This window comes from Opisthorchis viverrini, assembly GCF_000715545.1.
Source record: "Opisthorchis viverrini unplaced genomic scaffold opera_v5_435, whole genome shotgun sequence".
NCBI lineage: Eukaryota > Metazoa > Platyhelminthes > Trematoda > Opisthorchiida > Opisthorchiidae > Opisthorchis > Opisthorchis viverrini.
Genome location: NW_008752098.1, coordinates 177,384 through 203,749, shown reverse-complemented (window position 1 = coordinate 203,749; position 26,366 = coordinate 177,384). Strand labels below are relative to the sequence as shown.

At 40.5% G+C, this 26,366-nt stretch overlaps 1 protein-coding gene across 1 annotated transcript; it reads right to left on the bottom strand.

Moving 5' to 3' along the window:
• Nucleotides 1-82: 82 nt before the first annotated feature.
• On the bottom strand, nucleotides 83-23,768 carry T265_11035 (hypothetical protein; the record flags this gene model as incomplete). Its single annotated transcript, XM_009177578.1, has 14 exons — nucleotides 83-114; nucleotides 940-1,180; nucleotides 1,770-2,075; nucleotides 3,071-3,303; nucleotides 6,170-6,692; nucleotides 9,892-10,317; nucleotides 10,577-10,820; nucleotides 11,959-12,323; nucleotides 15,805-16,142; nucleotides 16,227-16,539; nucleotides 18,359-18,865; nucleotides 20,348-20,656; nucleotides 21,994-22,185; nucleotides 23,655-23,768. The coding sequence occupies 14 exons, from the start codon at nucleotides 23,766-23,768 to the stop codon at nucleotides 83-85; spliced, it is 4,143 nt and encodes a 1,380-aa protein (XP_009175842.1).
• Between the last annotated feature and the right edge of the window lie 2,598 nt (nucleotides 23,769-26,366).

Below are 26,366 nucleotides of genomic sequence, written 5' to 3'. Positions count from 1 at the left end.
ATCAGTTATGCTGACCTAGTCCGTACAATTACGGAACAGCAGAGCGCCATAGTCCGTAAATTTTGCTAATAGCCACACGTCTTTAGTTCCCTCTCTCCCAGAAACGGAGGACATCTAGAAAGGGTTAAATATGAACGTTATATATAATTTGTTTTATTCGACTGTTTTTTTATCACAAGGGCGACAAAAAGAGCGTAACGGAAATTACAGTAGAATGGCAAATCCCGTGCCAACCATTCAACTTGCTTTCACAGGAGCGCTCAAATCACGACAATTGTAAAACTGCTCTTTTCAGTATTTGTATATGTTTGTATACTATTGTGTGCACAGCGTTTAGGAGCTCCATTTTGACATTAGTAAACCGTTTCATTTGACTAAGTAGACCTCCGTCTGGCACATTTTCCTTCTTTGACGTAGGAAGATTTAACATTACACGTGAATTCACTTAGAATGCCGGAATATAAGATAATTTCTCAAATAAACAAGGGACAGCGCACCTAAATATAAAGAAATTTATAGTGAAGATTTGCGCCCCTGTTTAAAGCAAGCCGCATCCTTATTCGAGATAGATAGACCTACCGTTGAGATATTCTCTTCGTTGTTCAGCCTAGCTGAGTCTCAAGGGTTAAGTAGCTATGGCAAAATCTCTTGCCGTAGAGGGTTATTCCAACCATGCCACACGTACATTCATGCTGTCTATGTTAACCACTTCCACTTCCACAGGAAACGACACGATCGCAAGAACATGAACACCAGTGTATATCATGTTTTGACCAGTACATTTAAAGTCCTCAGGGTATGCTTGTTTCTTGAGAACAACCAAGAGCTCTTCCTCAGTCTTCTAGTTGATGTACCAGATGGACGTCAAAGACATGTGACTTGAATATGGAGATGTTAATTTCCAATTAGACCGCATGTTTATCAGAAGGCTAAACTCACATGAGAATCGTATTTCCAACAGAAATTGGGTCACGGAAACCCATCCTTTTGTAGCAAGGTCCCAGGAAATATGAATCACTTGTGAATCTGGTCGGAGTTTCTTGCTTAACAGTCTTTCCTTACTGTAGGCTTCAGACACTGCAGATGGATAAGTGTTATCGTATATGTTTTGTTCTCCAACAAGTGGACGAAGCAACTTCGGTAATAATCTACCTTGTGTTTCGTACCCCTTATTCGTAGGCTGAAAGGGAATAGTTTCTTTAGATGAATTTTGTAGTAAAATGTGTGTCAATTAACACGTGAAACTAAACGGTCAAAAAGGCATTAGCAGTAACAAACGTTGCATGCTACAGCTTTTGCATGATCAGCAATACATCCATCAATAGTTGGATATTTCATAAAGCTTCCCCCACATGAATTTTGATGTGAGTATATTGTTATATTTGTTTTTTGGCCATCCGGCCATCAACTGTTAATCCTCTTTAAGCTTTGGAAACAGCTTTTTATTACACTACCTCCACAACCTGTGGTCTGCGATACGTTGATCCTTCCTCGCTCATCGCTGCTCTTTTAGAACACTGGATATGACGGTAGGTTATTAGACGTGTATTTCGAGTTTTGCTTCTATGATTAACTAGAGGAATGTTTCCGGAAGTCTGTTTCTTAGATGATCTCGGTAAATATTTTCGGAAACGGTCGAACGCGCACAGAAAGTTCCAGAACAGAAAATATCTTTCTGACCTGATATCTTCACCTGTTTGCTTGTGCCAGCCACTCAACTTGACACAGAGGCCGTCCCGTCCGACACTTATGTGTTAGCATGTGCCTACGTGTGGATGTGCGCAGCTGACATACTGAGCCACGCAGGTTGGTATCCCGCTTGCTGAGCCTGCCTTGATTTGTTTTCTCAGGATTTCCGTGTGATCGTACCGCCAATGAGAATCACGAGACTGTCCTCGATAGGAACCACTGCAGCCAACACCACTGAGCCAAAATTCGACACTCGTGTGCGGACGTTGACGCTGCACTGCGCCGGTCAGTGACAGACTTGTGCAGTTATTGATGCCATGAACGTGGACAATTATGATATGTACAAATTTACTAAACCTTGCGTAGAATTTCGAACCCAATCTTTCCTTTTGATAATCGGGATTGTCGAAACTACGCGTCACTTAAAGTTCCGTATCGGTAACCCTCAACACCCACAAGAGTGTGAACCCACTCTACACTCTTGACTTATTCCCACCGTCATTCGTGGACAGTATACGAAACCCTACATTTTCACAACTCACAATCAACTTTTGACGTGTACATCGTCCTCTTTTCCTATCTTACTCTAACAAGGAACGTCTCCGATAGAAGTTTTTCCACACATATACAGTCTGGTTCCAAACTGTTTAGCATTGTATACTGTATAGACTCTTTCTGTCCATTCCAAATTTGCCTTGATAACGGCGAATAGTCACAGAACCACATGACCTCAAGTGATGGTTTGTTTTACATCAGTGCTTGTTTGATGGTTCAATTTCCCTGTGCATGCTTTTTAGCGGGAACTTGTCCCTCTGCCTAACCTCAGCAAGTACAAGTACAAGTAACAGACTGAATCGAAAATTCAGTCATTGGACAAGTTCTTGGGCTGTCTCACAAGCAGAAATAAACACAATAAGAAACACTTCCCCAGCTAAATTGTGCCCCCATTCGGATGACTTTCTCCCCGTCTATTTTGGTGAATCAAACCAATCCAACTGGAAGGAAAACTGGAATCATCGTGAAACTTTAAAATGCGAATAGACCCAAAACAAACCGCTCATTGATGTTAGCTAATTGCCAGTGAGTGTTTGAGAGGTCTAGTGATTTTCGCCCAACAGGGATCGGAGGGGAGTTTCGGTGTTTATATGCATTTGTGAGGCATCCACAGCAGCAAGTTAAATCATTCCAGTGACTTTGCTTTACCAGAATTGAAGTAGAAGGCTGTGACTGGCGCTTGAGAAGTGCTTGAAACAGTAGTGTTACTTCTTATTAAGTTCACACTGTTGAACACTCGCGAAGTAATGTCACCATACACTATCAACGTCTGTCACGCTTTTATTAAAGACCTCTACTCTTTCATGCAACAAGCCCGAACACTTACAAATGCACAGCCATCCATGGACTTGGGAGGTTGAACGGGAACGTGAGAATCAGTGCTCACTAACCAGCAGGCTGTGGGTCCCCATCCTCCATTCCACACTGCGTCGGTCCGGGCCTTCACCTCAAATAGGCAAGTCACATTAGTCTCAATGTGAAATTCTTTGCTTGGATTGGGTGCATTCCAGTACTGTGATGCAGGTATGGATTGGTTGGTAGTTTTTTCGCGTGAAGAAGCTAAAAATTTAGGCGGGAAAAATGTGACTGAATTTGTTCATTTTATAGTTCAAAGTTTACTGAACTATATGAATATGAGAATTTCTTTCTAATAACTCCGTGTTTACACATTTTCAGCTGCAGAAAGTAAAAAGAGGAATCGACCATTCAAGGAATCTGTGAGTCACAGGCAGACAATATATGTTGTCTGTGGCTGTGGAAAGTCTAGAGTCCACATCAACGCTACTCTCATTTGAACAGACCTTCTTCTGTTCTGGCTTCCGCAGTTTGATGTAAAATAACCGAGAAAATTGCTCTAGAACAAGAAGGGTGGCGTGAATGTGAAATATAGGATATTTGCCAAGGTAGGGGGTGCTAGAAAAGTTAGTTAATCTCAGTGCACTCTTGGGTATCACTTTGAGGAGCTCATGTTGCCTAATCACTTGTAAATATCTTAAACATGATACAGTTACTGATATTTTCGATATTCCAGTTATTATGATGAGTCTGAGACATTCTAGGCATCAGCCTCGTCCATGAGGTACTGATGCTGTATGTAAAGATAGATGCTACTTTAATCCCAACCCCAAGTGAAGAAAGTGTCTGTGACCGAGGTACATTGTATCATTTTTCGGTTTATAATACGGATTAAATGTCAGATGATATTGGATCAAAATGCTAGCTCACTGACACATCCTATGAAATCACCTGTTTAATCAATAAATCCAGTTAAAACAGTCGCTCATTTCATTGCAGCTGTTTGTTTCGCTGGATTCTTTGAAAGCGTATGGATGCGACTGACCGAAATTCTCCACTTTCTACTCGTTCAATGACATTCATCAGTTTATCCCACGCAATTAACGAACCTTCATTCAAAAGCTTTCAGCAGCGCATTGATACACCGTATCTGTCAATCGAGTAGACGGTAGACACCCTGTGAGAAACGTCGGACTCGAATTTTCAACATCAAGGAGGCGCTTTATCCGCATAGGGTTTCTGAATTCACCTGCGACTAGATTTCGCGTAATTCGCACCACGATATTTTTCAGATAACGATAAGTTTTGCAAAATTTGGAGTTGTTAAGAGGCACTTTTAAGCCTTAGCAATGACACTAAAGTTATTTGTGGTGGCTCCGCATACATACCGAGTTCTTTGATTTTGCACCCTCCTCACTTCATCAAACCGTCCTACCATTTATTCGGAGCAAAGTATCATGGTTTTCTCGAAGCCGCAATAACACTGACAAACGTTGTTCTTATTCTTACCGTTTTTCAAGGTCTTTACAAAAGAAACATTGGATAAATTTCATATCCTTGTCCTTGCAGATGATAGTCCTACACAATGTGGTTAGATCAATTTCATGAATCTTGAGTAATCGTCAGAATTTTTTGCCTCCAAGAATACTTTGTTTTGTTGCATTGGTTGTCTTCTTTTTAGGTTTTTTTCTGGGCATATATCAAAGACGAATCTTTTATAAGTAGAGTTTTGAATGATGAGTTTGAGTCAACTGTGCAAGAAAACAATTCATAATTGATTTAAGCCATACAGTCTGCCCAATGTCCCTTAATAAACTTGTAGTTGAAATATCTTTAGTCAAATGCAGCGCGAGGGTCCTACTGAGATACTTGAAATCAAGGTTTCTGTTTGCATTGAAAGGGTCAAGGGAAATAAAACAGCAAGTTTGACTTTTCTAATTCAGTATTATAATAATTAACAAGATGATAGAAACCTTAAGTTTGAGGCAGCTGTCGGCCAAAATATTACGCTCAAACTAGCTTCGAATATGAAGTTGGCGTACACAACTAATGTTTTTTAACACTACTATATAACCCTCGAAATATGCTGGGTTTTGCTTCATTCTACCTTCTGTGACAAGAAACTATCAACCAAAATATATCTGTCCGGGGTATTTCATTCGTTGTAATCAGTTGTAATCTAGTCATTGTCTGGGAGTTGAGGCGGATAAACACTTCCTTTGTGCTTTCCATAATCCTCTAGGAAAATATGAAGTTTTCATAAACACAGATGTACCAATACACTCGTTTGGATAACCAAACAACAAACGCATGTAAGCCGTACGTTTGACATCCACATTACCGATTCATACTCATCATCCTCAGGTAGGTTAGAAAACACGAAAAGCATGACAATGGTACGCCATCTGCTACATGAACTTGTCAAGTGGCGTTCATTGATCTTTCGGGTGAAGTAGCAACAAAAGTATGCCTGATAGGAATTGGAACCAGACCGGTTCACAGAACCTAGTGACACACTTGGTGAGACATTGAAAATCCCTTGACTAGCCAGTCAGTGTCTGGGTTTTCAGACCCTGCTACCTGTAACGAGTTGTAGTAGTTGCTGTTTACGAAGTAAAAGAATAAAACTGGACATTGAAAAGACAGCTTTGGAGACACCGGGAGCCTCTTTAAAGGAGTGTTTTCTTTCAACAATCATTATGATACCTTGCATTCAGTTTATTTGTAGTGCTTCGATGTATCTTCATTTTCATACTAGCCTTTGAAATAGTTTTATCGAAATGGATACCTCAAGATCCACAGCTAGGATATAGGGACACTGTTTCCAGAATAGAAACTCCAAGAGTAGTGACTACTTCCTAGGAAAACCAAAATCAGGAGTTTACATTAACAATGATGTAAGATTTCAACCATGAAAGTCTACTTCCTTCTCCAATAAAATCCATGATGTTTGCCTGAACGGTGGTCTTGTCGCGAAATTCCAGTAAAATCGTTTGACCTATGGTAACGAATGGATATCTGCGCAACCAATAGCACGAGAACTAGAACTCACGATAGATAGCATTAACGAACACAACAGAACATTTGTCAAGAAGGAAAGATCTGTTCAATACACAGACACAGCACTCACCTTCATCGGATTTGTGGCCATCAGTTCCCGACCGATGGCATGTTCGTACAATTAAGTATTCTTTCACTTGCCCGTTAACTTCCGCTGGATTTGTCCAGAGTAACATCAGAGAGTTGCGCTTCAACCATTCCGACCAAAGTCGAACTGGTCTTGTTGGAATCCACTGCGCCGTGCAGAGAAACTCTGTACCGCAGTTTGCCGTATTGTCTTGGCTAGATGATAAAGCCGGCGGAAATAATTGTGGTCTCGCCGTCCCAAAATGTAGGATGGCTTCTAAAACGACTTTGTACCTAAAGTAGGGCTTGAGTGGCCACATCACCATGTTAGTGTTGAAACGTTCACTAGTCCAATCACTGGGTTTTCCGGCGTTTAGTTTTGCATGACGTTCTTCTAGGCTATAGATTAGAACGCTTGTGCATGTTGGCGGAACGAACAAGGTGTGATTGGTTGATTTGTTTCCATTCCGTTTGATGTAATTTGGAGCATCGTGCAGAGACATTGATCCCATCGGTATCAACGTCAGCTGTTGGGGTAAAAATATTGGCATAATATAAACTATTGTCAGGTTTCAAGGGTTCAAAATCATTTTGATGTTTGCTCCCACAGATTACGAGAACTTGTTCGAATGTACAGATGCTGTTTAGCTCTCGGTGCCCGTTTGGATAGTAGCAACGGTATCCATCATAGAAGCGCTTATGGCTAAAGATCACGCTATTGTAATTAGTCCGCCAGAGTACTTCTCACTTGTGTAACCAAATTCTGTTCTTTAGAGGTACTTTTTGAATGTAAGTAGAATGACAGGTGTGTGCCCATTTACAGAGGAGCGGTACATCGACGTAACCGCGGTATAAATAATTTTCAGTGCAGTGCAGTGTAATATAGGTAACGATATCTCACGTTCAGGATTATCTCTTGTTGATAAAGTTGAGTTTAAGAACAGGCAACTTATTTCTGTCATCGAATTAAACGTGGACAAGCGTTCAGTGAAATACATACGCAAACAGTTAAGCCCTACAGCACATTGTTCATCAAAAATGTGGAGAACCAGTAAAAACATAATTATTAGGAAACTTAAACACACAATTTGACTGCAACTCGTGTTTAAAAGGAAGGAACGTTTGCATAGAGCTCTGAAAAATTGGTTAAAAACAGACGTTAGCACCTCATGTTTACAATGCCTGGGAGATCCACAAGATTTTGGCCGTGAAGCTCACGTTTTAACAGACTAAATGTCGAAATCCCACACAAACTGATGTTTTGAATGACTATCCGGAGTACGTTTCCGTTATCACTACAATAAGAATCAACAACAATAGAACTGTTGCTGATCTCACAAGAGACGACTTGAATAGCAGCGCTCGTTATACATGATTGCACATTTCATTCCTACTTCGTCCTGTCCAAAACATTCTTTCTGACGTACAGCTAAAAATACAAACAATTTGGTGAGTAGAGAATGTGTGCCTTCTATGGGAGGCGTACAAGGCAAATAAATTTAACTCAGTAAGCCTAGTTAGAGGCAGAAAGTTCACGTCATGAGCAAGCCGAGTTTTCTTTTCTAAATTTCATCAGCTCTATCTACCCAAGTAAGGTGTTCGTCCTCCATAAACCGAAGTGGAATAAATCTTTGGAGATGTTTGGAGTAGGCTGCTTGTTTGTAAGTAAACTGGGGCACACACGTGAATTCATATTCAGCAAAACCATTTACTTGAAAAAAAATCTGACAGGTGCTTTAGTTCAACTTGGAAAAGACTTTTGAAATATGACAATAACTCTATCATGGAAGAGACTTTTGAGAAGACAGCCTGTGACGCTTCTGATTTTCCAGTTTGACTTCCTTTGTATGGAGTACGTTTCCAAATGAGGACGCTCAACCATCAATGAACAGGTGCGAGTTGGGCTTGTCAGGAAGGTTTGGCCATCGAAAATTCTCCGATGTAGCCTGAATCGATCGGAGTAAAGCTTTTGTTTTACCGACCAGATACCCGATAACTCCAGGATTTTTATAGAACGAATAGAATAACAGTGTTTTGCAAACTGTTATCGGACGGCCCGCACTCAAGTGCCAGCGGCAGTAAATTTCATTTAGAGTCGTTTTGCTGATGACGATACCCTATACCATGGAGATAATTGTGAATCCATAAAATCAGCGACGCCGTGTTAGCGAAATAGTGGTGTCAATCAAAATGCAAACGAAGATTTTACGTGCTTTGGTACATTCTTTTTAAAAAACGGAACCAGGGTTTTCGAACAATTATTGCTGGACACCGACTAGCAGACTTTGCGTCGGATACCCAAAAGCAACACCTAGTGAGTGCCAAGTAAGCGTTCTGACAAAATAAATAGCGAGGATATTCTGACGTTTCTTGCGTTAGGTGTCCTTACTCTTCCGTGAAACTGAATTGCAGTGAATGATTGTGAGTCTCATAACAAGACCACTTTTGGTACACAGCGCGGGCCAATGCCTCCTGATAATGGCGGACGATTTTGCGTAATTGTTTTGACAAAATATGGGTCGCATGGACCTGGATCAGTAAAAATGAAGTGTCCAACTGATGGCAAACACTTTCATAAATAACGAGGCATTTTGAATTAATCAGGGTGAGGGATCAGATTCTATTAAAAAATTATCCGTACCTATAAATATCAGTTTATTGTGCTCTCAGGCACTCTGATGGGACGTTGAGAATATCGATGAACAGTGCTCTAAGAAGATGGGCCAACGAAAATACAAAGATATCTGCCACTGTTTTTGTTGAGCTGGGTAATTTTTGCGGCAAATGTAGTTGCGAAGAGAACAACAGTTGTGTAACAATCTCGGCTGCCAAAGTCCTCTTTCATAGCTGACACAGATGTGCACAATTCCGGAAGAAAGCCTTAGGTGACTTAAAACGGTGAATTAGTCAGACTAATAGGATTAACTTCTGGAGGTAACACAGCAAATTAAGGTAGCAAACACAAAGATAAGCATATCTTCATATGAGACTAATCTTTCAGTAGTTAGCCAAGAATTCTACTTAGGAATCAAGGTCGAGCCCAATCATTAGCTTTCTACATTGGATGATGAATCCGCTATCAAAAACCCAAAGGTATGAATCTTAACAGTAAAATTACGATACAACTTTCAACAAATGAGAAATGATACTATCTGATTTACTCATCAAGTGGTTTGGGGTAGCCAACATAACAGGTGTGTCAACAAATGTTATCTAATAATGGTCGCTGCGTCAAAGGGTATTGTCCACAAAATGCTTGCACAGCCTTAGTATCTCCATCATCCTTCTTTGAGTCAAATGGAGAGGCATGATGAACTCAATTATTGGACACTATGTTCGCATATCAGCACTGCGCAATGGAATAGATGGCTAGAATAGGCCTTCCGGACTGGTAGGATGATAGGACGTAAAAATTCATTGTGAAATTAGGGGACTGGATTCAGTAATGAATATCACGTTGTTTGGAATATTCTTGAGGGAGAACTCATGGCGGAAAAGCGTTGTGGGAAAACACACAAAACACGAGTACGTTTACACAGATGGATTAATAGGAAAAAACCACACTTCAAAGTTCGGAAACGAGGTTTTTATTGAATAGATGACGAACAGACAATTTTTGATTCTCGCGAAGGAACTGGCCAACGCTTTCAATGCTATAATCCGGAGGAATCTTTATTGTCCTTATATGCCTTTAAAAATTTCTAACCAAAGGATTTCAGAACTTACGCGGTAACCGAGCATAAGCTTGACGTCCAGAGGTTTCCAGAAACACTTAACCTGGATACTTGCCGTATCACTGACACAATGGAATTGAGCTTCCAGCGCCAAATTACTTTCCTCTCCGTTCAATTTGGATTCAACGTACATGTAAGTTAAGGATAGTCCTTCCTTTTTTGTTTTCCATGGGCAGCCGAAACCAGTATAAACGAGGATTGTTTCTAATTTGTCTCCATCACCAAGAAAGCTCCGAGGTATCACCTTCAATTCAATATATGTTCTTGCCGGCAAAGGTGGTAAAAGTGCTCGCAGTATTCTTTGACCCTTTGCAGCCTTTACCAGGGAAACGTGCCTCACAGAATCCTTGGACGGCCAGAATTGATAGACAATTTGATAAAACAAGGGTTTCCCGTTCCACGATTCATCAGAAATTGCCTGAACGGAACAATTGAAATTAAATGGTGAAAGTGGTTTAGGTTATGATTCTGTCGTATTTTTGAGGTGGTCAACAGTGAAATAATTGCTGTTATCTGGCGGTGAGCACTTCAGGATAAACTTCAGGATCCTGGAGCTTATCGAACGTGGTCTCACAGAGGGCATGGGATGTAAGCCGAACCACCGCACATTACAAAGTTATACGGCAAAAATATCCATCTAGTTTATCCTGGTGGTAGTGCGACTTGCTGTCACTTACCAGCCATGTGACTTGCACTGCCTGGCATGGTGACTGATGTTTGTCCTCCGGAACTTCCAACACTCCGTAGTGTCTCAGCAAAGTTGTGCGGTTCGTCCAAACCAGCATAACAGAAGAAATTTTAGGAACTTCACAGGGGCGGTTAATCGATGTTTTCATGACCACTGAGGGCTCACTATATGGACTTCGTCCTACGTCCGTACATACTGCAATCCGAAATATATAGACGGTGTTTGGTTGAAGCCTAAAAAGAAGTACGCACTGGTATAACAGGCAAAATATATGGATGTGGGAATCAATAAACCGTTCTTAAAAGGCCCGATGGAGAAAGAATAAAAAATATACCATTGACGAAAGCCCAATTTGCTACGTAACTGTCCTCGCAAGTTACAAACATCGGACTGGCAGACGATTGGGGATATCTTAGACGGTGCAGTTTATCCCAAACAATGAATGTACTTCACAACGCTCGAAAATGAAAGAAGCCTGACACAAGCGTTTCTGTTGGCAACGGAGGATCTTTTACAGTTTACCACAATCGAGGTAAATCTCTAAACTGTGTTTGGAACATGTGTTTGGCAGATGATACTGGAGGTATTTCGGTACAACCATTCGGCAAACCTGGCTAAAATAACTGTTCTTTGTTTGTATTTTTGTATGCCTAGGTGGTGTGATACTGTGTTCTCCACAATCGTACGAAAGTTGACTAGCTGGCTATTTTCACTTTACGAATGACGTTAGTACGCCTTAAATTATTTTCATCCCAGTATCGACAGCCTCAGCAGCTTTCAGAAGGTGAAACTAACATATTCATGGGATAATGATGCCAGTTAATCAGTCGAACGTTCCTCAATTTTTAAACGCAGTTTTTAAAGAGTATCATTTGCAAAATGAATTTCTCCATCCACCTGGCCTCTACTACTATACTGAAGCTTTTGGCCAAAATTGAAGTTCTAAGCTCAGGAAGCACCTAACATTGATGAGCAGAGTTGACCTGACAGCTGACTGAACACTCGCATTTTACTATAGGAATACCGACACTCGCCTTTTACTATAGGAATCCCGACACTCGCATTTTACTTTAGGAATCCCGACACTCGCAGAGAATAACGAAACAAGAAATGCGTGCAAATGATTCGATCCGTCATTTCTCCGAGTCCTCTCCCAATAAGAATGGCACTAGTAAAATATTATTTACGGAACCTTGATTACCAATAACCGAAGGAAGAATACTGAACCATACTGGTGAGTAATGAAAACACAAGTGAGCAACTCTGAAGGCCACTGGGCGCAGTTTCGCTGACTCCACGATGCCAACGCTAAAGTAAGTGGACATTTGAAAAACCTCTTGAATATTTTTGCAAAAAAACACTTGCCCGAACACATGGAATTTTTCTTCATCTCCTGGTTGCGGGGCTGGTTCGTATTCTTTCCATCCAAGGGCCGACCCGTTGGATACTGTATATTCGGGGGCATCTTCGACATAATCTGGAAGCCGAGCATACTGGAGGCTGTAGTTTTTCACTGGCGGTGTGTATATGGGACCGAATTTGGCGGCCTTTGTCAGGTTTGAAATAATGCTTGATGGATAAGCTGGCCATGCAAGCACAATTATAGATGAATTACAGTCCATTCTGGGTGCATGACTTATTATCTCATTGTCGGCCAAATTACTACGTAGCCATCGCCTTGGAGGATAAGGTTTACGACTTGGAGGAATAAGCCAGTCTTCTTGAATGATGTATGCCTGTGAAGATTGAGGAAAAAATTCGTAAGCTTGCAATACTACTCAGAAGATGGGATGGGACGGGCAGTGACCTTATGGGAAACAGATTTAACAAATTTCCTAATACTTTAGGCCTTGTATCCAATATTCTGCTGCGTTAAGTCTATAAGTACATTGATCTTTGTTCATTTCTGATCAGTCTTGCTCTGCTAAAGAAATAGAAGAATTTTTTCAGCCACCTTGGAAAGACGTATGTCTGTGGGCCGCGAAGGACGAAAACAAGTTCGTGCACAGATGAGGGATTCCCGCAACGATCACTCTTGTATCTAATATACAAGAGGTTTCTGTTTACGCTGTTCAAATTAACGGACAGGGCCGTGGATACTGAAAAGCGCGGATGACCATAGAGTGTGGCTGAACAGCATTTATCGATCCAGATATAGCACCGTAAATTATCTGGTTTATTCTTAGCCTAAATATGTTCAAGTACAACATCGGCGGACGGATTACTCAGTTGAAAGGTTCCTTAATTTGTTTACTGTATGAGCATATTGGTTTATCGAAAGCGTCATGGAGGTTAAAAAAAGTCGCTGAGAAATGCAGTGTAACGTACGAGACATTTTGCCTTGAATACCACATATCAACTTATAGGCTGTTCCTCATCAGAATTAACTTACGTCACTGTCATTTGAGCAGTCATCATTTTACCCTGGTGTAGTTATTTTGGTAAGGTGCCTGCAAAGAAGGGAACCGCGATACTTGGTTCTCTTTCTTGTAATGGTTGGAACCTTATGTTCTTAGTGAGGCCAGCATTTCCACCCCGGGACCATGTTACTACTAACCTACCGCCGAAATCTGAAGTCATAATAGGCACTCGTATTTGCAAATCGGTTATGGGATGGGCTTGTTAAGCACATTAAACGACAGTTGTTAGTATATTAGTGGTAGCACGCTCTATCTTCCCCTTGAATATGTGAAATCCGAATCCTGATGCTGCCAAGAAGTTACAATCCTGATAAACTCCAATAAAAGCGAAACCGGCGCCCACCGATTCTTTCATCCACAGCGTTTTCATCAGACTAGCTTCTGAAGGACGGAAAGAGGAGTGTTCAAACTAAGTTGATGTAAATGCGAATGCTACAACTCCGGCAAGCTCCTGCTGCCAATATCATTGAACTCATGTAAGATCATCATATTAAGTTTGTAAACTCAGCTGACGCCAGAAGTATAAGTAGGCTTTCCACGAACATCTGACAATCAGTCTGCACGTTGTACCACAGGGACGTCAAAATAGTTCAGTAGCCCTAGACTCCTCAGTGAATTATTGACAAATGCAGCTCTAGAAAGAATGTTTATGATCATTGGTTGGCGCGTAGCAAACCGTCACGATTGCGAATAATGATGGCTTACAAAAAATAGCAAGCATTGTGCGACGGCAGATAATCAAAACTGTAGAAAGTTTACAGAAGATTCACTTGAATATTTATCTGACGGCTGCTTTCTGGCGCAATGCCTGGAAATGTTGATCTCAGTGGGCTACTTTCACGAAATAATATTTTTAAATTTACCTTCGGTAACGGATTATGTCCTAAGAGCTTACTGATGCTTGGATACAGTTTGGAATGGTGTTCCGCGTGGAGCATACAGATATTAGGAAACGCTTATTTCCAAGAATATTCTTCCAGCAACAAATGCTTGCATCAAACAGAAACCCTTGTTGGACGAGAAACGTCATTCCAAAATTGGGAGATCTCTCGTTACTTCTGTACTTGCACTTGATGCTGGCAAACCAACTTTTGATATGAAAAGGAGAAGTAAATGCATCCACCCGTAGGCGATGAAGCTGTGACTGAGCATTGGAGTTAGGTGCTGGGTTGTCAGCTTTCTTTAGCTTTCTTTGAGTCTCTGATAGATCACTCACTATGATGCTGACCAAATGGCTACCGTGACTTATGTGAAAGGAACGTAGCTTAATTAGGACCTAAATGAACAAATAAAAGGTATGACAATCTCCGCAGAGCGCAGAAATGGGATTATTGAGATCTGCGGGTGCAGTCTCAAAAAAACCCGGGGAACCTGCGGTCCGAAGTCCCACAAGGGAGGTACTTCAAACATACCTCAGAGCATCAGCGTCAAAGTGCTAAGCTAGATTTCGCAAATATGCCGAAAACCATATGTTGGCTATGAGGATGTCTACTGCATGAAGCTAATTCCGAGTGATTAATTTCGCTTGCATTTCGTTCCTGTGGAGTGACGAAACCGTCGTCGAACCCATCCCGTAGAAACTGTTATTCCATCATTCATGGTTCGCTCAAACCTGGGGAAATTCGATCCCGTACGGTCTTTCTACGGGCTACTTTGTATACATGTACTCTGTACATGTACCTTTATGCATAACCAAAGAAATGATTGCGGTTGTCATGTTCTACAAACAAATGGTTCAAAGTGGGTTGAAAAAATCACCAGTATACATTACCTTGGCGGCACATCAAGTCTGACTGGACACATCGGCCATGTTAAATTTATCAGCTCCAAGTCCAGGATCAGTTGATAAAATACAACAGCACTGTCGCTCTTCCAGAACATCATCACTAGATGAGACATATTGGCGTCCGCATATTCACTTCAGACATTGATTTCATGTCTGATTAATTGGATTGGGAATCAAATTCACAGCAAGAAGACATCGTTTCTGAATATTGCTGGGTTTGATGTTCATTAGGGTAGTAAGAGGGAGCATGCACTCTCAAACGTCTAGTGATTGTACGCGAAATACCGACAAACATTTGGCTCCATTTACTTAGCGCACATAGGTGATTACATCTAATCCAGTCCAAGTCTTTGGAAGCTGAGTCACTAAGCGCGTCAGAATGCGAACTGACGTTTTTTATTTCACGTTTTAAATGTGTGAAATTGTCATTTCTATATTCACTGAGTACATACCATCGTACACTAGTGACCTACTACAAAACGATCGTGGGTCACTGGTATACGAAAGCAGTGAAGTTATTACTAAGTGTTCCACAACCTGGTGGGTAGTTTCCTTAACGAAAAAGAATGCATTTATATTCCACTTCACTTTGCATTATTGTTTGTTTAAGAGATATTCTTCCTTTTTATGGCTCTTTCGGTTGGATTTTAGTGGTTGCAGGTCGTGCAGCCTATTGGCGGACAGACGTTGACCCGTATTTTTCACTGCAACGTGAAGACAACCCAATCAAAATTTGGTTTGTGTATCACATATTCTTCTGGATGTAACACTTTTTCATCAGTCTAAATCTTCATTTGGAAATAAAATGCAATATTTTTGAAGGCCTTGAAGGGGTTTTACGCGCATCTTAGGAGTATTTTGTAAGCACGTTAAAGGTTGGTCAGTGTTTCACGATAAGTATAATTTTAGCTTTGAAACTCTTCTGTCATCTTGATGTTGGTTTAAGTCAACGATGCCTAACATGAGTTAGCACACTTTCATGTGTTTTGTGTAAGACGGATACGAAATTACCGTTACATGGTCTTCTGTTATATCCATGCTCGTTGATGAACTGGGTTCCTGTCTCAGCTTGAATCTGTACATTGCACCCACATTAAGCTTGTCGATTACTACCAACACTTCTTTGTGTTTCATGTGCTCGTTTTTGATTGGTGGTGAGTGAAGAACACGAGAAGCAGTGGCCCCAAGACGTAGTTGGGTGATTGGATCGACTTCAAACCAAGTTATGGTTGCTTTTACATCCAGTCCTTTCGGTACTTGGTTGCTGATGAGCCAGCTAACTAAAACTCGTCCGTGTGATTCACTCTTTTCCTGAGTGATCAGTATCCGTTTCAGGTGTAGTCGACCACCTGAAAAAATGAAAAGCTTGATAGTTGAAAGCCGAACAAAATTACGTTTTGAACTATTGCTTTAGATAGGAAGAGTACACTTACCCGTTTTTTCCTTGCTCGGCAGGAAAGGGACGACAACTGGATCGCTGAATGGTCCAAATCCAATGCGGTTTTTCGCCCGAATTCGCAAGATATGTATAATTTCAGATTTCGAGAAATGCATTGAAGTCAGTCGTCGCCATAACCCCACCATAAGGGTTTCCTTCAAAAGTGATATTCCTCTCATCCTAGGAAACTCCGTGAAGATAATTTGGTTGAGTTGACTCGCTGAAAGCTCTCTCTTCAACGTATTGATCCACTTCACGGAGTGAACCGGTGCAGTGACAGTCCAATTCAATGCAGAACGTATCTCAAGCTGGGAAGTCAGAGAAAACTTAGCCTGATTTTGCGCTAGAACTCGATCTTGTTGTGTTTACATGCTGAGGATTGTAACATCATTTTTCTGCCTGGCAGTCGACTGAAGGTGCACCCGGCGCACACCCAGCCATACCATATTTGACAATAATGAAAGGTACTCAGCTAAAATTGCGGAATGGCCTGCCTTATAGTTTGATTATTGGTCTTCTTCCTCAACTACGTTTTTTAAGCGATGTTCATAAAATGGATAAAATGTCTTTTATCGGGTTGTGTCACTGAACATCCTGTACGAATAAGACTAAATTAGACAAGTTTCATGTTGTGCATTTATTTAAAACCAATTTGCCGTATAGTGACTGAAAAATCCGTTACCAGCATTTTCCCCAAACCAGCGTCCAATATATCGAATAATTGTTGGATGATGCCAGACATATCTGACCTTTACATGAAACAATGTAACTGGGGTATTCAAATGGTTTTGTAAGATGTAAATTCAGTCCAAAATATCCCGCTTACATCTCATTTAAACTTCACGTCACCTGGCTTCTTCGGATTTATTTTTTTGAACGAGAGAAGGATAAGAACACCAGCCTTTTCAGAGTACACTCTTTATGAAAAAGTGTCGGCATTTCAGTTGGTCGTGTTGTGGAACCTCTCGCTCAGCTCAACAGCAATTCAGCAAGAGTCATATCACACACTGATAAGACTTCATTGAAGCATTCTTATGCTACTGATTCACACTTTGTTTGTCTGGCGCCTCTGTACAACTTTTGTGGCTCGTAGCACCACACCCCGACCTAGAAGGGTATTGTTATTGGATTTTTCCTTCTTTGAAATAGGTTGCACATCAAAGTTCCGAGAGGCCTTTCAAGTTCTCTTAGAAAAGAAGGATTAACGCAATACTTCCAACGCGGAAGTCGTCGGGAAAAAACCTCCGAAGGGACTTCATGCGCTCACATTTACTTCCAGTGAAGTCAGTCACTGACGAATTGTACGTATAGATGCATATTCAGATGCACAAATATCTGCATCAGCTGGAATGTCAAATGAGACTTGAGAATCCTTCGATTCTGCTAAACCAACTCGTGACATGTGGCAAATTTACATACGTCCAGAGCTTTGCGTTAATCAGTTCCCTCCATAGCCAGCTCTTTGGTGTGGAAAACCAAATCTGTTAGATTAGATGGCAGTTCATGTGCTCGCCGAGCTTGGCAGCTGGCTTGCAAATGTCTCGTCCCCAGTCGAGAAGGCGTCGTCAGTGAGTATTTAAGTGCTCACCGTGTACCTCTGAACCGATCACGACAGGTACGATCCAGACTACTGTTGACCACAGAGGCGATTGGAATCCAACTGCTGGATCCACAACTTTGCGTCCAAAATAAACCTGTGCGAATCTGAACTTGAATTGGCCTACGAAATGTCCGGTCCCACACATTGACCTCACTTACCTGATTCCGTGACATTGACATATCACTCATTCAACCGCCCTTCCTTTGATTTCGATTTCTGTGTACGTACCCCCGATCTTAACCTCTTACACGTGATTTCTGAGACCATATAAATTTGTGCTGTGTAAGCCAAGGGAAACAATCACGGATATATTCATCCCTCTACGCAGTGGTTTGCGTGCCAAATAATCGAGAGGAGATATGGATATTCCGAGGTCAACAGACGCTCATATGATCGTCCACATTATGAACGAAATGAAAAAAAATGATTCAAGTGGCAACAATGTAAAATAAAATGGATCTTTCAAATATTAACCCAAGGTTTATTTACAATTATACGAGTGAACTTTGAATTTACTTTGAATTTACCTCATAGCTGAGTGTTTCACCGTCGCACATGGCTTCAAAAGAATCGATCCACTCAATGCGAATTGTTTTACCTTCCTCTGTGACCGTTACATTTATAGGTCTAAAATTGGGCACGGCATTCCAAGTCTTCGTTACTGACTTTGATGCTGTAGTCGGAGGCATTAAATCGCCGGGTGACAAGAAGATTTTTGGGCCCAAAAGCAATGTCCATTCATTCTTTTGTTCCTTGACTATGCTTGCCAGTTTTGGCGATTTTGAAAACGGTTGAATAGTAACGTAGTAATTCGTTGCTGGTTGCAAGTGTCCAATAACCAAGTCATGCTGAGTTGGATCATAGATTACTTTCATGAATTTACGGACACCGCATTTGTCATGTTCCACCATGTCGTGTCTGGGTGGGAGGTCTTGGTCTTGGTCTAGCTCGTGAAACATGGTGCTGTTGTAAATGCTGATAGCGACATCGCTACGTTCCGCGGTGACGATGTATCCTCCAGGAACTCCATTCCACTGAGAAGGCGATAATGGCTAGAAAAAGGCAGTCATTCCGGAATTTAAACATGAAAAATGCAGGAGAAATTTATGCAGCTAAGGCTTTTTCATCAGTCGAAGAAATATTTTTTTCTCCAACAACTGATGCTGATGTAGGGTAACAATATTTAGAACACAATTGCTCGAAAGCTGTTTGCTCATATGCAGCGTGGGGTCAACACGGGGGTACCAAACTGGGGACCATAAACAAAGAGAAGACCACTGAACTACTGCTTTTTACTGATGGATTTGTATTACCAGAAGGCACTGAAGAACGATATTGTGTGGTATACTAGAAGCTGCCGCCCCAAAATAAAATCGTTCTAAAAATGATCGCCAATTTCATGTCTGCTGGGGATACTGACAGCGGACTAAATAATGATTCTTTCAAAATTACTGGCTGATCCGATGAATTTCACATTACATCCTATGAACTTTTATATTATATACATAATACATCGGGTATTATATAGAAATATATGGAAATATTCTCAATGCTCGACTTTGGTAATATTGAGGAAGAATATACTCACTGGCAGGAGGCAGAACTGATTTGGTTGACGAAAAGGCACTTGCTAACGTTTGTACGTATAATTCATTGCTTTAAGTTTTATCAATTTTCTCTGCTAGGTTTGAGATTAGGGTCGACTTCAGTAGTTTTTGATTCCCTTAGAAGCAGCACAATGCTGGCGGGCAAAATGGTTGAATAAATTGCACATTGGTGACCTTTATATCTGCCGTCAAAACAGCTCCACAGCCTTGATTCGGAACATGTCTTCATTCGCTCAGATAGCGAAAAGCAAAAGTACTAAGCAAAGAAAATCCATTTTTTCGCTTGAAAACGCAACCAAACGTGACAGCTGAATTGGTTGGAAGTTGACGCATCAGCGCATTGCTGCAGGATTTCCACTATCTGTGCAATGAACAAATTTTACCAAAAATATATTATTTTCCGCTTTTGAGAAATTTTGCGGTTAACTGCAGTCTTTGTTGCAAGGTCGCTCAATATCGCTGTTAATCCTCAACGAGCATAAAGCAGCTGTACAAAGCTTTTTGGTCCTTTATAATTTAAGCATTATTTACAGGATTATAATGAATTTTCAAAATATATATGCAGGTCTGATGACAATGAACATCACCGTGTGAGGCGTAATTAATTATGGCGCCTAGAGGTTAAAATAACTGAGTGAAAACCTAGTGCAAATTACCAGAAACTCGAACAGTCATCTGACCAGATCTGTTAGCAATCGGCTTTTAGCGTAAATTATGATGTCTCCAAACAATTGCCATCATCGAAAGCAATTTTTGACGATTCTGACTTTGTGTGAGTTGACATACTTTTTGGGAAAGTAGACACCACGCAGTGAGTAAATGAATGGCTTATGTTATTTTGTCTTGCTGGAAATATGTTAGTTTCTGCAGGTTAGCTTTGTTCTTAATTGCTTTTAAAATCCCTCTCACCTGCCATGTTGCTTTCAAACGATGAGCATCAATCACGGTGAGATATGCAATTCGTGGGGCGACTTCAGGGGCAAGCAATTGACTCGGGATCCAATCCGTTGGTTGTGAATGTTTTACAAAGTCGTATTTTGTCACATTTGAAGCAGAATCAAAAAGAACGTATAATGGTGGCCAGACACGAAAACGATACATCGCAAAGGCCGTTAGCTGGCTCGCTGAACTCAATAGCTGGACGTTTAATCTCTTCAAATCTCCGAATGGGTGCACATCAGTTGGAGCAGACAACCGCTTCACATAAGCTTTGGAATTCTAAAACGGTAAATGCACTAAATGTCAAACTTACGAGAAAAGTGAACCAGTTATAATAAGTGCATACGGAATCTAATGAAGTGAAAAATGAACACCCTCCCAAAATAGAGCATGTGTTTGCCTTGTGAACCCTATGGGGCGATGTTACATGCTGAAACACACTGACAGAAAAAAAACGGCTTTTTGTATAACTGGAGTTGCAAAAATTTCAAACGTAATGACCATTTGTTTAAAAACTGCACATGCTTAAGATGCATGGCCTAATTGGCTTACAAGTCCCACCATTTAACAGCTGAAATAACTTTCATGATAATGCATCACTTTTTGATATGACCGCTTATAAAGACGATGCAAACAGCTGAGCAGCTCAGTAAAAACTTCTCTTTTTCGGACTTCCAGTTGGGTGTATTTATCAAGCTTTCATAAGTCGCATTCCATAGTCGAATTCTAAAATAAACCTGTATGCAGCGAAATAGTTCACAAAGAATCAATCCGATCTTTACAGGAGAATTAAATGAACCTCACCTGTGTCTCTGGATTTTATTGCTCCTTAAGTGAAGACGTGAAATACGCACCATGTCAGGTCTTCATTAGACAGCTATTCAAGATAACATAACTAGTATGATTCGGCGCTACTCAGAAATCTGAAGAAAACGTTTGGACTAGGCACGGGAAATGAGATAGCTGGCAGTAGGTTAACCAGGCTCATATCTAGTTCAATAAGTAAAATAATCCTTGCTAAATAAAGACGCGCGATTAAACGCTTGCAAATAAAGTTCCGCCTACACAAATGGCAATGCCGTTTTCAATTCATGTGACAATCTTTCCAAATCATCCAAATCAAACGTCAGCTTCATCATGGAGCATTTCTTTGATAACAGTAAACAAAAGAATATACACGATTGTAGGGGGTTTGTCATTTCTTTTGGAGAGATCATTTTGTTTGAATTCGACTGGAAGAGCTGATAGATTTTCCAGCTAGGAAACTTAGCTTTTTTCAGAAAACCGGCCGCACTGTGGTTTATCAAGGTAATACGTCACATCTTATTTAGACGCCTAATTTACTTGTTGAACGTATTGTGGACAAATGATCAACCAGATGTTAGAAGCTGGTCAGACGGGGCAACATAAATATACCTTCTAGAATGACAGCGCCATTATTTCGTTTATTTTTCGTTTAGTTTGATATGAAGTACTCAGATATAGTCAATGAATATTGTTTGCTAACCACCTACCAAGGTGCTTTAATAAACCATTGGTTGAATATACCGCATCTGGATTTTTAATTCATCGAAGAATAATTTTCATGACCGGTATAAATTAGCCCCACAACTTACCCACTTCCAGTCTTCCCAGTCTTCGCGGATTTCATCGAAATTCACACCCAGGAGCGACCATGACTGGAATTGAACAGGCCACGGGAAAGATTCCAATGCCTCAAAAGCGTGCTTCAAACTTTCAGTAGTTGTTTCCTCCTGTCTGCCTCGTCTGTTCAGCTCCAGCGTTATGTTGATAGATATTTGGTTGTCCTGCATAAGCAAACATAACTTGAAAAATTTTCAACCACGAAAGCGTATTCCATGGAGCTATACGCACGCAGTTTTCAAACTTTAGATAATTTTTAAAAGAAATACTCTGGAATGGATAATGAATCATCATTAGCTGAATAATCACCCTAATTCCAAAAAATGGACATAATTTAAACAACCATACCGCCTCGCGTTAAGTTGGTGAGCTTAAGAAAGCGTCATATTCAATATAGTGTATGGAACCTGTTCAAATTGAATAATCAAGTGGACATTTTCACCGATGGTAGAAACAAAAAATCATTAGAAACAACCCAGAATTTCGTGACATACGCATGGCAATTTATAATATGATCAGCATTTTGACTGCCTGAGGTCATCGGATAGGACTTTGTGATGAGTATCTATACTATGGATTGTAAGTGATAGTTGCGTCTGCCGCGTTTTTTCGGGATCTAACTACTTGATTATCGAAATATTTAGAAACGGCTTACTTTGAAAATGTCGGATGTGGAACTCTGGAGTCTTTTTGACTGCATTTAGCAAGGTATCTTTCAAAAGATTACGTTGGTCTAATTTCTGCTGTTTTTACATGACAATTTAGATAAAAAGTCTCATTGTACAAGGGTCTTTTACTCACGCGTGATTAGGACAGTGAAGCAAAACAGCTTTCAAAGGCGGCTGATGACTTTAGATAGTACGACGAGCCTAAAAAATTTCGGATCGAGGTAAACGAATTTAAGGTACGAAGTCTAAGGAATTGAAAAAAATGCGCTAAAATATAGTACTTTTAGTAACCCACGTTTTTGGATTTTGTTTGAAACCGATCTGAACTTTTGGCTCTTCGCCAAGTTGTAGGCTGTTGCAATGAAGCACCGTTTGCTTGGTCTGCATCTATTAGCTTTCGTAAAATCTTCGCAAGCGTTATCCTTCGTTTAACATGAGCCAATACTGCGCTACGTTGTGTGAAAAAACTGTGTGTGTTTAACAGGTAGTGAGCGGGGCCTTTATCTTAATCTGTATCATCGAATCGATCTACTCCCTAAATTCAGTTTGGCCATTTGGCAACACGAAATACCCCGAATTTCATGAAGCTATTATCATTTTGTCTGAGCAGTTATGTTTTATTTGATGAAAAACTTAGGCTCCAGACCCTAACCACGCTAACGAAGTAGAGTGACACTTAAATCTTAAATCGCATCTTAACAAGTTTAGTGAACAAATTAATTCGTTCATCAGCACAAGCACAGGAACATTGCTCAGTTTTAACGAAATTCACTCGGGGAAATTAAGCTAAATTTCCCATTTATTACATTCATCTTCAGCTGAAAGCGCTGCACCAGGTCAGCTCATGCTTAATCTGGTAGGAAAGGCCAGTCTCATAAAACATTGTATGGACTGAACCCACTACTCATGAAGTTGCTAAAAGTCTTCGATAGCTCTCTACCGGTTTCGCCCTTCTTGGAACTAACCAGACTGGCTCCATCTCCTAGGTTGCTAAAACACCTGAGAGAAACGATCGTTAGGCAACGGGTGATGCAAAGGTAAACACTGGGGTACGGTTGTGCTACCGGTGAATTTTTCATAAAAGATCACTCGCTTATTAAAAACACAGATCGGTCTGCTGGATATACAATTGTTTTTTGGGTAAGAGGATACTTTCCGGTAATCCAGTTGCTGGAATTCTTAAATGTCTAGATTCAGTTCTCACTTTTTCGATCACTTCAGGAATATGGCTTCCACGCTGCACGAAATGTCCTGGTCTCTTTCAGCACTCACAATCACCGAAAACATTGTACTATCATGCAGCGCCATAAAGTGATTGAGCGGTACATAATATGATGGGCTGTTGTGGAATAGGAATCTATGATGGTACGCTTTTCGATTTCGTCATTTGGTGGTCAGCGATTCCCAGCGCAGCATGACGCTTCGAATTCTTTTTAAGATAGATCAACAACTTACCTATCAGGAATAAATCGATACTTCATACACGACCTTACAGCAGAGTTTTTCTTTTCGTGGTGACCTGTTTACTAATTTTGGCAGCTTTGCTGGCAATAGCTCTCGTATTTTACTCAGCACCTCAAGGATGGTAACCTAGATTACATCCCAAAAACTGGCCTCGCCTCAAGAGCCCCGAGAAGGGCAAAACCAGTAGTGGGCTGCAACCTCAGCAACCTTAAGAGAAATGTGTTGGGTCTATTGTTTGGTTACTGTTTTTATTTGTCAGGTTATAAATAACTTTTATTGTAGTTTCAATGAACCAAGTCTTCTTCAGCCATGTGACTGACATTTCCGTCAGTTCATCTATCGATGCGTTGTTCATGTTGAGCCAGGTGAAAAATGTTTGGAGCGCGATATTTTAACAAACTTTTTATTTACATGGCACAGGCTTTCAAGTACATTGCTTTTGGAAAGGATCCAAAAATCACCTCCTATATGAATATTTCCCCCTTTTGAGTGCTCAGTTGGGCCTGGTCTTTGAGTTGATCCGTTCGACTCTAGGGTGATCACTGTTTTTTAAAGCTTATGGATGTTTTAACACTCCAGAAAATACTGGGAAAACATTTCTCAGTATATGTTTCCACATGTTATTTACGTAGGTGTAGAAATTTTTCAGTGAACGTATCAACAAATGATTAACAATGATTAGCAAAATGATAAAGAATGAATAATAGTGATAATTAACGAGTCCAAATTTAGTAATCAAGTGTTGGTTAATTATCCATTGCTATTTGATGCTTGTTAATAATACTGATTATTTCATCTCTCTTGACGGACGGGACCATCATGAAGGGTGTAGCTAAATTTGTCTAATATCTGTTGTTAATTTCCATGACGTGTTTTTTAATTGTATTCTTCATGCCCACTTAAAATCTAGAATTTTTTGGGCAGGAGTCCAGGTTTTTCTCTTTAAAGCGAACTACGATTAGGCCAGTCGAGTTTGCGCTCGTTTGCAAGAGTAAAATCATAGATGTGTTTCAAAATGCAAATATACGAAGCTGTTTTTCTTTCAATCCAGTGCATAGCAAAGATTCTCTGGCGTATTTTGGCTTCCGTAAAACGTTCTATGAAAGATATATTGAAAGATGAAATCATTTGTCATACAAATAAATTGTACAAATGAGTCCGAAATTTCGGTAACGGACATTGGAAGACCAACACGGCGTCCTAAAATGGAGTGGGATCGCTTGTACATTATCTGCTAATGAACATTTTCTTGTCTTTTTGTGTCAGTTCATACCACTGTAGCAAAGTTGCAGAGGATTAGAACGTAGATACATTAAACTTTACTGTCCGTGGCCTTCGTCAAGGAAACTGCATGATTCATATCAATTAGCGCATGAGGACCGAAAAAATGAACGCGCAAACTACGTTAGTTACGGCAAATGAGGAACTGTAAATGTCACGTCACCAGGCATGACTTTCAAAGGACATGGGGTACGGAGACATGGACAAACATCGCGCTTTTGAGCTTAAACATGGGCCTCTAATTCGCTTATTTTATAGACAACCGAACAATGAAGTAATCTGTTAGTAGAATGCCGATGAAATTTCTCGTACTCGTGCTTCGGAAAGATTCGTCAATTAAGCTAGCCATATCACCCAGTGCAAACACATATAATGTTCTGATAGGAGCGGTCTTTTCCCCTACAGTGTCAGTGTAAACCGCGGAGAAATCACTGTTTTTCTGTGAGATATTTGATATTTGGTAAGAGAGAATTGTTGCTTAGAAGATGGGCTAACGAGTACCCAATAATCCTGTGAAACGGAAACTTAGAGCTCATTTATTTGCGCACATCATCCTGTTATGTCCATCGACAATTTATGTGTTCTTGAATATTGTCTAATCTTGCACACAGCATTCATAAAATTATGATATTGCAAAAGTCAAACAAAACAGTGCCTGCGGCTGAGTCACGGTATTTCTCGTTTAACGAACCTTACGCAAATTGTCAATAGATTAAAGGTCCTACACGCTCAGTACTTTCTTTTTGTAGCGAATGTGGTGTAGTCTTGACGTTAGTTTACAGTATTGACAGACAATATAGAAAATGTTCTCAGGCCCGATTCAATAAGTTTGTATCACTGAACTTAGGTGTTACATTGCATTTTTCATTTTTAAAACGGAAAATATTTGTTAATGCGGCTGAAACAATATAGACTTCGCATCTATCTTAATT